The sequence below is a fragment of the Dreissena polymorpha genome, chromosome 1 (assembly GCF_020536995.1).
Source record: "Dreissena polymorpha isolate Duluth1 chromosome 1, UMN_Dpol_1.0, whole genome shotgun sequence".
Taxonomy (NCBI): Eukaryota; Metazoa; Mollusca; class Bivalvia; order Myida; family Dreissenidae; genus Dreissena; species Dreissena polymorpha.
In genome coordinates, this window is record NC_068355.1 from 53441024 (window position 1) to 53457768 (window position 16745).

Here is a 16745-nt window from a genome sequence, read left to right on the forward strand (position 1 = left end):
AGTCAAGTTATTTATCAAACGGTAATAAGCAACAACAGTGTACCTATCAAACAGTTGCAGTAACACGTCTTTGTGTTAGACGAACATGTATCTTTTTATAAATCCGTAACCCAAAACCAAGATAGACGAATTAAAGGACATACCAATTTCTATATGATTCTCGCATCAGGTTGTCGGGGTTTTAGATGTATCACTCAACGAAAAAAGGAGCTGGTCATTCAAAACAAACGTTCGCAAAAGCTCTTTTTTTTAAAGAAGTTTGTTTATACAACTGTTTATTTCGATTAACAGCTTATTTGTTTGATTTAAATAATATAAATAGCAATTTTTACATTGATGTTTCCGTGAGATCAACACTTTCTTTTTAAATATTTACGCATGTACTATATGGATTGAATATAAAGCTACAGCAACAACATCGAAAACCCGTTTCAATGAATAAAGTTTGTTCTTTAGGTTCACACAATGAAGTTAATGATAAGGTGCTTACCATATATATGTCAAACACCGTAAATTTCAGGGGGAAAATCAAAATAAAACAATGCTTCATCTGTTTTAAAATAATAAGAGATTAGCCTTCATGTTACTGCATCTGTCACTCATTCCACCAGACATCACCCAAGTCTGTCGGCAATTTTCATTCAGTAATATGAATATACATGTGTACAAATGAATGTGTTAACATGGTTTTTATTCCACGTAAGTGACAATACCGATGTACCATACAGTACATCATAAATTTAAGCTTTCAAAAATAGTGTTCCACATTTAATGCACTGGGTGGGTACAAGGTGATGCCAATGAAAATCATAAAATAGAAACAATCGATAATCTTTCATCGAAAACATACAGATACAAATTAAAAAAATATAGACCGAATATTTCTTGATACTAATCATGCGGTGTATTCAACTTTCTGCTTTCTTATGCTTTAGCCATGTAATAATTTCGAAATATTCATCTTGGCGAATAATATCAAAAATAGCATTACACTAAAAGAGTTTGAACTTAAAAACAGCGGCGTTTTTTAAGTCTTGAATCTCTCCAATAGATATGATTAAGTCTAATACAGCTTTTGCATGCATGTTTTATCATAGCTATTTTACTGAACAATACCTGGACAGTTGCCTCTCGTACAGGAGCCGTTCTGCAAGCCATGCCCTACACAGTCGTGACCTCTTGGCTTCCCCTGCTCAAACAGACACGTGCGGTTTCTAGACTGGTCTCCATTGCCACAGGTAACGCTGCACGTGCTCCAAGAGGTCCATTCACTCCAGTTACCATCAACTGAAATATTAACAATTGTGAATTATTTTAATTCAAATTAAGTTTAATTAAGTTTAATTATTGACCACTTTATTGTATGTCCCAGTAGCCTTTAAGTGCAAATGTAAAGAGAAAAGAACAAAAGTATTACAATATCACAAACATATGTTATACCTTACTAAAACAAAACAAACTTGCATCCAGCAGGAATTTAATGTTACGTTTGTTCTGTTTTGTTTTTGCATAAAAGACAAGTGGTGAATTTTAGAGCTTTGTCAAACCAGTTTACATCCCTAAACTAACAATACCGATGTCTTAATCCAATGTTTTGATGTGTGTTTTTGATTTCCCTTGATGTCTTGTCTTTTGTTTGTGTCTCACTGTTTGGCAGTTTGTTGTTTGCCATAAATAATGTTCCGCGTGTTTTATAAAGATTTGTCTGGTTCAACTGAAGTTTGACTTTGTGTATATTTAAAAAACACGTACCCTGGTAAGTTGCTCGCATTGCTAGATCGCACATATATTCATCAATGTTACTTATTACTTAAAATTTAATGTACGGAAATACTAATCAAACATCACCTGCACAATCTGTAGTATTGGTGCAAGCTTTTGTTTCATTTACTAGTCCTTCGCAATCTTTGCCGAATGGTGCAGCAGGAACAGGATTTACACATTTCCTTCTCCTCGTTATAGAACCAGTACCACAAGTGGTAGAACATACACTCCATTCATTCCAGGAAGTCCATATTCCATCACCTTCAACAAATCAGTCAGCTCAATATATCACAAGATATGTTTGAAGACAGTAACTGAGCATTTTTGAAGGAATATACAGAATATTATGCAAGATAAATAGTGCAATAGGTTGCCGTTGAAAGACGATCAAAAAAAATAATTTTAAAAACAAAATATACATACACAACATAGACAACAAATGAGTCGTTTCTTACGTGGGCAGTATGATGGTGAACAGAAGTCCGATTCGTGGTCATCTCCTGGACATCTTGCACCCTTAGGCGCCACAGGGTCGTACACACAAGTTCTGTTCCTGAAGTGTTTTCCGATGTCACAGGTCACCGTACATGACCCCCAGGAATCCCACGCACTCCAATGGCCATTTACTTAAACGTTAATTGAATAAATATCGCAAACATTTATAGCACAAGCACTTCATCCATCTTAAACCTGCTCTGATTGAAACATTATAAAGGCAATCGTATTACGAATCAATTTATTTGTAACGTAGGTAACATGTGCGACCCTAGTCTGCCAACTATGGTTTTGGGTACCGGGCTAAATCCAACAGAGAGTGACTTCTCAAGATTCTTTCTTAAAACATAGTACTGATTATATCCAGGAAACGGTTTAAAGAATCCCTCAATTCGCCTATGGCTTTCGATGTAATCGAGTTTCAAGCTGTATCAGACTAATGGTTATCAATTGTGTGTTTAAGGCGGTGATTCCAGTTTTTATATTTTATGTTCAAAGATGTTTTCAATTATGAACGTTGTGGATGCGGACAAGAGATTCTAGTATTACATCGTTTGCTCTATTATTAGTTCTCAACATAATATGCTATCAATAGGAAATTGTTGCCAAAAACATAAACATCTTTTACCATTTTATACAAAGTTATTGACATTTTGTTTAATGCAACATCCTTGATACAAAATATGAAAAAGCCGACTCATTTTAGAAAAGCAACAAATGATTTGCATATGTGTATTCATATTTAATAACATATTTTATACTTTTGACCAGTGGCATCTATAAGCATAAGTTTAATTATAAAAATATATTTACACAAAAAATATATAGCATATTTTATAAAATATACAGAAGCCCTTTGTGAAATAATGGCAAAGCATCCAAGATACATATGTGTGCCCATACTTCAAATTCAGTTGTGAACATGCGAATAAAAGTATATGTTTTTAGCTTAACAAAATAATTTCCATACATATATACATACAATACCAAACAAGTATGTACTTGCACTGTCATTTAAAATAATATGCACCTCAAGAATACAGAGGTAGGATCTGGAAAATTTTGGAAAGTAGTCCGTCAAATATTGCTTTTGGTATATATAACGCTACAAAATAACGTTAAGCTTGATATATTTAACAACTATGTCTCCTCGAGCAGCACTCTCTCTTGATCATATCTCATTTAATACAATTATGGTTTGTGTTATTTCTTATTGATGGTATGTAACACTATCCATAAGCAAACGTTGTTATTGAACACATAAACAATATATATTTTCGCATGCAAATTAATTGTTTACACGTTCTTAATGTGATAGTTCGGAAAAATATTAAATAGACCAGTATTTTTGGTGTATAGTAAATGTTCAATATATGTTTGGTTTGAAACATATTCCAAATCAAGAATCTGCATGATGCCGGGCTAGCATAATTGAGGGTTTAAATAAATCAAACATGACGTCCAAGATAGCCGCCGTTTCTGAACTTTGACCTATGTGTTTATATAAATATGCCTTTATCCATGTTGCATTTGTTCAATCTAAAATAACATGATGTGAATATGTTTACTTTTTTTTTTAAAGAATTCATCGAAATAAAATTCCAGATATTACACCCAAAATGACTGCCAATATGGTCGCTTATGCAAATAATAGTTAACATTCAATTTCACTTCATTTGATCTGAGTTGATGATATACAAACTGGAATAATCGTTTGAACGGCATTGTGTATATAGTTCATAAAATATTATCCACATAATTCCTTAAAGGTATTTTTTTATCTATTCATAAAGAGATTAAAGGCAGGGAAACTAAGACGACATATATCACATACTCATGTCAATAATAGATTTAACGTCAGATGCAAGCACCAATCAACATATTTGTTAAGCAAAACTGATTTACATTATAACTTGATTAACATCGGGTAAGAATGGACAATACAATTAATGTAATTGTAATTCATAGTTACTTTCAGAATATAATAATAAAAAAGGTTTACACAATGTTATTATCTTTGATTAATATAAAGATTTGTTACTTCCCTTGTTGTTCATTTCAATATTACTATTTTCGACGAAAGTTTGAAAGAAGAGTAATTTTGATGATTGTTTCTTTAGCTCAATCAGCAAATGTAGAGTGAAGAACAAACATAAGTTGGCGACCATAAATTCGAAATGGGAAGAACTATCCATGTAATATGCGGGCTTCACGAAAAGTAACAGAGGCATTGTTTCGCCAGGAGTGTACTTAAAATAATGTTCAAACATTTGATGATCTAGACATGTATCTTAACACCATAGCATCTACCAGTCATACCACTAAATTGTGGGTAATATGTTTCATTAAGACAGTATTCCTTATAATGATGGATATCCAAGCAGAAAGATAAGTTGATTTACCACTGCACTAGGCATCGGTTAAGCTCATGCGACCCTACTTCTCCATTGATGCTGCACACCCAAACAAGGCGACATACGGTCTATATTATCAAAGGCAAAATGCCGATTGAAAAGTGTCAAAAAGTGTTTAAGACAATGTCGTTTAGGATGACCATGTCATAGGACATGTGCCGGGGGTATGGAATGCAATATGGATCTACAGTTTCGTAGAAACTACTTTTATGAGATATGGCAATGGTAAACATGGGATTATAGGTGCAGCATTTTAAACTGACACTCTCAAGGTTTAGAGTTTGAGCTTTCCTTTTTGTATCAGGATGGAAGAAGATCTGAGAGGTATAAACTCATTGCCAGACAATGTTTACTGGTCAACATTTAAATTCCAGGTTGTGTCTAAAAAGCATTTAAAGGATGCAAACACCAAAGCGTGTGACATCAATCTGATTTATTCAAGAGTGATTGACTTACTAGAGGAGCTCTAATTAACCGTTTTATAAACCATTAATTGGTTAGAGTGCATATTGCTATGTTACAGTAGCGCACCCCTAATGATTTCCCGCGATTTATTTTACGATCATTGCCGATCTTCTATGATCGGTTATTTCCGAGATATACTGTGAAACCATTATTAATCGTCAGGCATTAATTTTCATAAATTTCGTCAGTCGACCGATCGGCGAATTTAAGATCCTAACGAACAATCATGCTCTATGTTTGAACAAAAACAAACACTAAGTTGAACAATATTTTAATACTTTACCGTAAACATGAGGCATTAAATTCCAACATAATCCATGCACACATTCACTGCTGTTTCGTAATCAAGATTAATCCGGTTTTGACACAAAGGGATGTAGATTACACAAGGTATTTAACTGACACGTTACACTTCTTTAAAACGCGTGTGCAGTACAGCTGTATCGAATGCATTGACTTCGTTTATGTAGAATGGTTATGCATTAGCGCTAATTGTTTATAACTTTATTACCCATTAGGTGCATTGTGTTTTTCAGGGGTGTTGCATATTAGTCATCACGCAGCGAATGCCGATGAAAGACAATAAACCAAATGGAAAGATGACGATGTGTGATCAACATGCGAATTTATCACAAATAACGCCTAACGCACTACAATCGCTACTTAAAGATTTAGAAAATTACTGCAGCGAGTGGAAATTAACAGTTAATACAAAAAAGACCAAAATAATGATTTTTGAAAAAGGAAGACATACACGATATAATTTTTCATTAAATAACACAATATTAGATATTGTCGATTCATTTAAATATCTGGGGGTAAATCTTTACAAAAACGGAGACTGGAACCGTACGCAAAAACATATCGCTCAACATTCACAATTCGCATTACACAATTTGTTTACAGTATTTAATCAACTTGAATTAAACATAGACGAAAAATGTAGACTGTTTGACAGTCTAGTTGGGTCCAAATTAAATTACGCGGCCGAAACATGGGGCTTCCATGAAGGAAAAGATATCGAACGCATACATTGTAAATTCTTACGTAAGATACTGAAAGTCAGAAAATCCACAAATCTAGACGGACTTTACGGGGAATTAGGTAGACACCCAATGTATGTAAAACGACAATTGACATTAGTTAAATACTGGTTAAAAATCATTGATCCGAACAACAACCTACTGACAAAATCTATTTATAATTTGCTTAAGAGCGATGCTGAAAGTAATAATACATATGCCGGTAGGAACTGGGCTTATCAGATTAAAGAACTTCTCGAACACATAGGATTAGCTTCTATATGGATACAACAAAATACGCATATCCCAAACGAGTACGACCTAAAAATAATAACAAACCGAATTTTGGATATATATAAACAGACTTGGTTCACAAATATAAATAACTCAAATAGACTGGCTGCATACCGATATTTCAAATATGACTTTGAAACGGAAAAATATTTAAAATGTATTAATAACAATAAATTTAGAATATCACTTACACAATTCAGAATCTCTGCACATAATCTAGCGATAGAAAAAGGTCGTCATGAAAACATACCAAAAGAAAATAGGAAGTGTATTTACTGTAATATGAATGCTATAGAAAGCGAATTCCACTTTTTATTAGTATGCCCCCTATATAACGGAATTAGACAACAATACCTAAAACCGTACTTTCGTCATTGGCCAACATTGAACAAATTCGAAATTCTAATGTCATCAAAATCAACAAAGGTATTAAATAACCTATCAAAATATGTTTATTTTGCCCAAAAACTAAGGTCAAATGTAACGTAATATAAAATATATGCCTTCAATTTAGTATGTTTATTAGAACAGATGTAATAATAAGTTAACCGTATTAACTATGATTATTGTTTCCATTTGCCTAATGTTTATATATTTGGATAAAGCAATTATCATTGTATTATTATTGATTCTATTCTTTGAATTATTTTGACATGTCTTTTTTTTTCTCTTTTGTTTTACCTAACTATTCGTATTCATCGTTTTGTGTTGTACTTCTCAAATACATGTACCATGTCTTTGCTTTCTCACAAACACATACCTGTATAGGCTATAAATTTGCAATATGCTGTTTTATGCCTAATAAATGTTATGTTATGTTATGTTATGTTAAATAAATAAAGAATATTTTAATTGCTGTTTGTTGTTTGATTGTTTGCGTTTAACCACACTTATTACCATTTTATATGTATCAATTTATTTATTTTTAAATTATCGACATTATTGATTTTTATACCGGTAGTTTACTTTTTAAGACGAACACACACATAGAATTTATAATTTTAATGTTGATATCAGAATAAAAAAGCTTTTTATATGAAAAAAAAACACTTAACAAACTGGAACCTCTTTCGTATAACACAAACAGTTTTAAAACGGTATTGACAGCATTTTAATAAAAATCATACCAACTAGAACACATACCCATACGATTATTATCAGTATGGCAATTATAATAATAGAATAAGACTATAATTGGTAATTGTCTTCGTTGTTACAAACACTCGTTAACGGTTATTCGATCCCACTTGTCCGCTAATCATAACAATGAACGTGTGAATGGCATACATTAAGAGGGTCCATTTCTGTTCCTTGATAACAAAAGACTAGTTAATTGGCATGTGACAAACAGGCCCCACCTCCTGCACTGATTCTTAAGTGTGTTCCCGCATTCGTACCACGAATTTTCGCAACTGCGATTGATCGCGAATATGTATTACACACAAATCGGATATTGACTGACGCATTTTTTTAAAATTCAAAATCAGAAATCGGCGAATTTAAGTGCTGACGAAATCGTCATTTTTATAAAAATGACGAAATTTTGTGCTGTCGAAAATAAATGGTTTCACAGTATATATATATATTTTCAAACTTCAAATTTTGATATATGTTCACGTTATTCCTTTAGAATAGATCATTTTCACAATAAATATTGACGTTGATCCAAATATCATCTGAAAAATACGATTTCGCAATTTCTTTAAAGATCGAAGAGCATTTTTACTTGTTTACTTATGGATATCTAATTTAATCTTACAAAAAAATGAAGTCTTCGTAGCCGAGTGGTTATGGTGATGGACTAGAAATCTTTTGGGAACTTCCCGCGCAGGTTCGAATCCTGCCGACATCGCATACTTTTTGCTGCGCTTTTTTTCAAACGTAATTTGATGATATATGGCATATATTGTTAAACATGTAATTATAATTGAAATTTTTATGCACATCCTTAATTTTTTTTTAATTAAAACAACGTTATGGCTTAATTGGGTGATTTACTGCTGAAAATACGAATGATGAATGTTGCATTTTTATTTTTATTTCAAAAAGTAAACGGTAAATCTGTCTATTTCTTGGTATTTTTGCCGTGTTTAGTGTTTCTATAAAAACTTAGTTTAAAATATAACTTAAATGATACCATTTGGAATTTTATGACACTTTGTTTTTTACCGACCCAATTTTTACTTGGCTGAAATCACTTACATTTCATGGCGCTCTTCCATAGATAAAATTTAAAAAAAAAATGTCTGTAAAAAAATACTTATTTCATCTTGTTTAAACTTTAAACACCTTTACTGCATCTGTACATATCAACTGCATGACCATTTTTGGAAATTTGAATGAATAATGGAAGTTTTATATACCCCAGGGGTGAAAATAAACTGGACAAAAGCCGAGCGTGGGGTCGGTTATGAAAAAATCGGTATTTTTTTAAAGAAAGCATGGAAAGTCTACCTACAAATTTGCATGTAGTTCAGTGAAATGATGCTGATTAAGAAAATAGTTAATTAGATTATATTTGGATATGTGTCCATTAGGGGTGCGCTACCTTAAGTGAACATGTGAACTTAAAATAGGAAAAAACAAAACAAGCGATTAAGAAATAATTGCAAGTAGACGTTTCTAAACGGCACATTGATAACCAGATCACATGTTCAGTTATATATGGATCTCCTGTATGTCATTCACTCGCACATTGACGGAAAGATACATGACTACACTTGCAACGTTTAGTTTTATATAAGACAAGATAAAACAATGTGATGTCTAGTTAGTGTTTGACCGATACGTGGCGTTCAGCAACAAATTTGTAGCTATTTTAGGTAAACAATACAACACAATGTCTCATTTCTGTACAGACTAACAGGGCAAATGTAATAAAAACCATTAAATGTTAAACTTGTTGTAACCTATAACCAACAACACCTGAAAGCTTTATGCATGGATAAAGAATACTAAGTCTCATGCAGCCAAACACACGTTGGCCGTTAAAAGAGTTCAGTATGCTATCACTGCAATATGTAAGGGTGTATAATCAATATTTTGGTATTAGATAGGGGTTTTAATATGTTAAACGCAGGCAACTCTATTAGACTGTTAGGCCATATGACAGCTAGGATGAAGGAAGATGTGAAGTAATCCACTTGGTTTGTCTCAGCATTCTATGGAAAGCATGATACAGAGGAAATATATATTTTAAGACAAAAAACTTCGAGCAGCAAATGAAGACAAGTCGGGTTTGCCTATCAACCTCGGATTGCAATTTACTAAAATGTCAAAAGTGCCCACATACTGGCGTCTAAATGGAAACGCACATTAGATGCAGTCCATAGAGATCGGAATCTATCTGATAACGGTGGGAGAAAAGTCTAGGTGTCAATAACCGTTTTACTCTTTACAACAGAATGAAGTGTCGCTTAAGCAGCTCCATCTTATGTTCTTGAAAGTATGCACAAGTGATAACCCATGTTCAAAACTTTGGTAATCATGTAACCAAGCGGGGCTACTACCATTACTGTATTTTTGTCATTCGGTTCAGATGTACATATTTGACTGAAAAAACGATCAGAAAAAAACAAGCCTGTTACATTTCTTACTTTTTCGATGAGAAAAAAGAGGTTGTGACTTATAGTGCACTGTATTATGTACTTGTCTGTAAGAAAGACAAAATATGTTAACTGAATTAATGTGTATATTAGAACATTAATTTATGCTAGTCAACTTACTTTATGAGATAAACTGGTTTGCATACTACTTTATAAGATTATTTAAATAAGGTGACATGATCGTTAAATATGAGGACACATGTTGATAAATACGTATTATGGTATTTCAACTGACATGTTATTTACTTTAAATCGTTTCTAGTACATCAAATCACACATTTGACGAACGTTCGGTGCAGAAAGAAATTTTGTGTCTGCAATGGTCAAGATGAGGTTGATATGTTCATATTATACTATAATGTACACATGTGATATTGAAATTCATTTTATCAGACACTTATTACAAACATAATTACCAACTAGTTCTATTTGTACTCTTCATCAATGGTATGAAATGCGTTATGCTCTTGGTTTTAGAAGCCATGTTTGAGCAACCATCTTGTTTCTGACAGTCATTTCGGACGCCAGCTTCATCAACTTTATCATTTGTTTAATATAACACTAGTTGCTCTTCTTTATTCATGCATACTATGCATAACAATATCAAAATGAAATTATACGATATGCAATAATGCATATCTATACATTAAAACTAATCCGACTGAAAAAAACATCAATTTGTGATGCCATGTTATGTTAATTTCTCAAAACCGCCCATGATACCAGCCTCGCTTTATTTGGAATCTTCATCAGAAACATGTCCCATAACACAAAAAAAAACACTTTAAGATTTACTATACATCTCATAGACGTGTCAAGGGAAAAAATGCCACTTTTCTGCTGGACTACTGTGATAAAAGTATTGCAAGTATATATTTTCGGAGACAAAACAAAACATTCAAGTTGTTCGTGAACACACTGCATTGTTGACAGTAGATTAATAAAACATATTTCATGCCACGTCAACACGTAAGTGTGACTAGTATGCTTTCACGACGATGTATGTCGGTAAGTTGCTGTGTTGCGTCATTACATACATTGTATTCGTGTTTGCGTTTATACGAATATATTAGTCCAAATAATTAGACGTAAGCTACCCCGCTTACGTCTAAACGGCTACCATCGTTTTCCTATAGCAAATTGAGTTCAACTTAAACTTCAGTTTTTCTCGTTAAATCTTTGCTAATGCATAAAATTATCATTAATTAGACATAAATGTGAGCGATTACCTCTTAAATGTGTACAAATTGTGTTTTTAAACCACTTATGTACATTTTTAAAAATAAACATACACAACACACGAAGTGTGTTTGTCGTTTATAGAATTACATTGAATTATCTTGAACGAAATTATTTTTTGAATAGGTTACACATAACCAATTGTTGTTGTACAACAAACCACATCACTTTTTAGCTTTCTGTACTCTTTATTTAATGAAACCTATATGTGTGTGTGTGTTAAAACTACCAGTTGTATCACGGAGTGTATATTGATAGGAGATGAATCGAGTATTTGACCCTTACTGTAGTAAATTCAATCTAATGCAAAAACTATTCATCCGATTTTATTGGTTTATACGTTATCGTGTTGCTTATTAATTCCTCTTTCAAAAAATATACGTTTTAGTATATTCCCGTTGTGATTAATGGATTTATAGCGAGATAAACACAAGAAATACACATTTTATGTTTTACCACCGCGCGTTTTACCGTGTTGTGGCTATCGATCTTGTACAATCAGCGTACAGCGAAGCGCCGAGGTCATACATTTTGATGTACCCACTCACGTCTTTTGTTGAATTTTAGTTTCATTTCTCGGCCGATTTTGACAAATTATATATCATTAGAAAGCTTACGTTACGTAGTAAACAGATATATAAATATATATTAAGTTTTTCTTCTGATTTCGACAGCCCGGCGAGTTATAACTTTAACTTTTGCAAATATCATACCGTTTTAGAGTTTTAGAATCTAGATTTACGGTTGACATGTTCGTACTTAATACCAATTTGTAGCGTTCTTCTGATTTCGACAGCCCGGCGAGTTATAACTTTAACTTTTGAAAATGTCATACCGTTTTGGAGTTTTAGAATCTAGATTTACGTGTCAAATAATGATGAAAAATTGGGTGAAATATTTGGGTTTTCTTTATGTACGAAATATTGACAAGTATATCAGTAGCGACTATGCATGACGGTCAAAAGATTAAATATTTGGATTTGGTGTATGTTTAACAACAAAGGGGTTACAATGCTGTTGACACAAGCCTTAGGCTGTATTTGCATTATTTATTGGTATCACAATGCTGTTTAACGTGTGCATACTTGAACAGTGACTTCTCCAGTAGGTTGAAATTCAGCCAATGAGAAATAAACACGCATAGAACACTGACCAATGGGATTCATAACTGAGTTTCACGGGGCAGATGTTAGAGGGAAATAGTGAGTTAGCGTTTAGACTTGGAGACGTACGGATCGAAAAAGACAATCATGTAGCAATCACAACGTATTTGTATAACTGAAAATATTAAGAATGTTAGACATTAAATTGGATTAGAAACTGATATGTGGTGTTGTTGAATATTTTATCCTATATTATGCAGAGAAATATACATAAATAGAGAGGGACCGACTTGTCCCATGCGCGGCACGAGAAAATGGTAGTTAATGCAAAATTCGTCATCTTGGCATTATGCGCATGACGAGATATCGAATGATAGGCTACACACTGGTAATTTAAGAGATTGAACATTGTTAGTAACTATGTGTCGTCCGTGAACTATGAACGATTACGGGACATACGGTTGACATGTTCGTACTTAATACCAATTTGTAGCGTTTATATTTGGAGTTCAGTTTTAAAAATTACATCTTGCTTGGGAGAATAGAATTCTGTATACGATAGAAAAAAAATGTTTAAAAACGAAAGAAATTAAGGAATAAAGGCGGAAGAAAGTAGCGCGCGTTCCTAACGCACTGAACTGATGCTACGTTCTTGGCGATTATGCTTTTGTTTAGAAACCGGCCATTGAATTTCCTTTGCCATGATTATTATATTTTTTTATGGAATATATTGTAGTATTTTGTTCACGAAACATATCAATAAAGCTTATTATAAATAAATCTGAATAAATTAACGATTTCAGCTCTTGTTTATAACACTGAGAGTGTTAAATTTATGATGAAACAGCGTATATAGCGGACCCTCTCGATTTTATTCGGCTTTGCATGCATACTTGAAATAAAATGGGTGTCAAAAACATTCATCGTTTGCTGTTAATTATCAAAGAGGGAATTGTGTATAATTATATGAAATGTTATTTACCTTAAATTATCACTTTATTAAAGATTCTTGAAAATCACGGTCGGTGTTACGCGGGTCATTTCGTATTTTGACATCAGGGCATCATGTCCAACTATTCAAAATCAGATTTTTTTCACTGGGACGATGACGGCTTAGAATTAGACAGGCAGACAGATAGTTTATTCAGACTTATACAACAGTACATCGTCTTCAACTCAAATATATAAATTATTTTTAGACGAATTGTTAGGTGATTACACATATAGCAGTGATGATTCTGAGAATGTTGTCATGTTTCTTATCCGTGTAATGAGCATTTTTATCGCGGTGTTCAATAAAAGATATCTCAATAATCTTGTTTAGTGATATATCTGTGGTTTCATTGCCCCTGTGTTCAGCACAAACAAATTATCTCGTTATGATCAGATACTGTGCCGACCAATACTAAATAACACTATGGTGTCATACGCCACAGCAGGGACCTATACTTGTGATCATGGAGTCTAAGTGCAAGACTTAAAAAAGTATGCTGTTTCGCTTGCGGTTTTTAAATCCAAAACGGGGCTTCCCAGCTGGCACAGCTGCTGATATTCGAATCTGAATACGATTTTAGGCGTGAATACAACTCAGTGAAACTATTCAATTTCTTATACAACATTAAGCATATTAACAGTTATTTAAATTAACAATATCAGCGACGTCTTTTTAAAGACTAAACACCTTTTCAAGTATCGAATTTAACATGTCAATAAAATATATTAATACCAAAAAAAGTTTCATTTAATATTGTTCAAATTAAACCTTTGAATGAAAGTGTCGCTTGAACTATTTTCCGTGTCTTATTAAGCCGCGAATCGTTTGCTAAAAACAGTTAACAAAAAGGGCTACACGTTCTAATTCTTAATGAAATACAAAAATAAGTGTAACATAATTAATAACGTCCATAAACACACAAGACAAGATCAAAGTTTTAATGGAAAACTAATATGACATTCCACGTAAATTATTATTTTCGTCTAAATCGAATACTATATATAGAGAAACAATGTATTTATAACCGACCAATGAGGTAACATTATGCAACTTTCAATTTACACAGTGCTATATGGCAAAAATATGGAATTTGAACAGTGGTAGTGTTTTAAGGTCTGGACTATCATTACTTGTAAGTTTGTATAAACATTTTCTAATACAATTAGTAAAATAATGTTTATATTTTATGTTTAATAATTTATTGCATGATTATTCTGTGCTGTTATATGAATTTGATGCCGTTAAAGCTTCCGACATGAATTCATGTCGGAACGATGCTATTGCAAAATAACGTTAAACGATATGAGGTCGATGTAAATCGACCTCATATTTATAGGAGTAACGAATATATATACTTATAATCTCGAAGCGAAAACGCAATGTTAATTAACTGACACTTATAACTTATACATGAATGTAAAGATAACTTACAGGTTATGATAGATACTTAGAGGTTTTGTATTAGTAAATCGTTTATTTACAAATATAAAATAATGTATTATGTCACTTTTTGAGATTGCCTTCATTTGACAATATCAGTAAATATACCGACGAAACCGACACGTTTCGTACGAAGTCGATATTACCCGCTTCCATTTGTCGGCTTATACCGTATGCGTTTTAACAAGAAATTAGCAAATGTCCATACTGTACTTTAGTTTCAAACAAATGCACAAATAGCGTTAAATTATTTGAGACGGCACTAATCCATCTTGGTGTAGTCTAATATAAACAAGTTGATGGCAAGATAAAAGTTAAATTATTCAAACCTGGACAAAGGTTCGTGTTACACGTCTCAGTTTCTGAATCGTTTCCAACACAGTAGGCTCCATGTTGAGGAATGGGGTACCTGCACTCCCGGGTACGGTTTCTGCTGCCTCCACCGCAAGTGACGTTACAAGATGTCCAGGCATTCCACAGCACCCACACACCATCCACTTCAAGGGAAATCAACACCTCTATGAAAGCATTAACATCATTAGAGGATTTCATCTTTGAAGCCAAGCGTATCCGAGCTTACGTAGAAATTGACAAATATTTTTGTGTTTCGTTAATACTATATCAAATGCTTATTCAAGTTTTGTACTATTTCTGCGTTGGAAAGACCAGGGCGGAAAACAGCAGCTATGCATCTGATGATTAGGTATACATCCTTAAATATAATTAGTCCATACATATTCAACAGTTTTTCAAAAAGAACGATTTGCAGATCCTGGAATACGAGCGTTATTACTCATTCTGCCATATTTTGCGTACGATTTGACAGCACATATTCCCCCTTCGTCCTTTATATAAAGCGCAGATTATATTGATTTCGATTGTCAGTAAGCATAAATATTCCTACCACCACGCTCTGGCTATACGATTCTGTTTTCAGTTCTTTGCCTTTTTTATATTTGGTATGTTTTTATGACATTGAATGTTTGTAGTTTGCGTTTGTTATTTTATGCATGTTGATATCGTGTGATAAATTTCATTCTTTAATGCATGCTTTTGTATGTAAACTTTCCTTAAATAATAGCATAAACAGTGTTCTAAGAACTTAAACGTAGTTCTTTAGAGGTATAGTCGATCGTTGCCTGAATTTCGTTTTTTTTATATCTTTAATACGATACAAATAATACAGATTTTAATATGTAGTCAATTAAACAATAACCACACTATTTAGAAAACATAGCTTTATTTAGAAAACATAGCTTTAATATATTCGATTATATATTTTACGACATAACGACTTACCAGGACACGGTGCCGTGTTACAGCTCTCCGCGTCTGTATCCGGTCCTGGACATGCGGCACCGTGAGGATGACCGGCGGTGTATTCACATGTTCTGTTTCTAAACGAGAAAACTCAAGAATAGTATTCTTGTTAGCACTTTAAGTAAATATTTATCATTAGTCTTTTATTCGATAAAGTTGTGTTGTAAGCTATCTAGTTGAACACAGAAGATTGCCCTTCATCATAGATCATAAGAGAATTATTTGGAAGTACGTCAAGGAATCATTTATATTTATCAATTGAAAAATATCACTACAATAATTATCTCATAAAAAGTATGCAATAAAAATAGTATTTTTATACGCACACGCCAACTGTCAGTTTTATAGTTGTTTTACATGAGTCATTGTTTGCGTCGTTTTTACCTGCACAACCTTCTGTTTATAGTTTTCTTGAGTTATATTTCATTTTGTTGTGCGTGATATATTTTCAAATAGATACGCGGCAATATGTTGTATAACAACTACATTCCTGTCAACAAATCAATAAATGCAAAGCGAAAGAGCAATTTAGGTATTTTACAAATAATTTTTCAAAGAAACATGTCAGGTTTGAAATAATCCATATGACG

At 32.9% G+C, this 16745-nt stretch overlaps 1 protein-coding gene across 5 annotated transcripts in view; it reads right to left on the reverse strand.

Annotated features, from left to right (window-relative positions):
• Positions 1-16745, reverse strand: part of LOC127881110 (SCO-spondin-like) — a 56602-nt gene that overhangs the window by 15074 nt on the left and 24783 nt on the right. For 3 of the 5 annotated variants that reach the window (XM_052428826.1, XM_052428804.1, XM_052428811.1), the window contains exons 32-36: positions 16135-16232; positions 15165-15332; positions 2220-2390; positions 1849-2025; positions 1117-1287 (exon numbers count right to left, since the gene is read on the reverse strand). In XM_052428826.1, coding sequence (XP_052284786.1) covers positions 1117-1287; positions 1849-2025; positions 2220-2390; positions 15165-15332; positions 16135-16232 — 785 coding nt within the window. The remainder of the gene's footprint in view (positions 1-1116; positions 1288-1848; positions 2026-2219; positions 2391-15164; positions 15333-16134; positions 16233-16745) is intronic. The other 2 variants (XM_052428827.1, XM_052428818.1) reach the window with 1 other exon arrangement.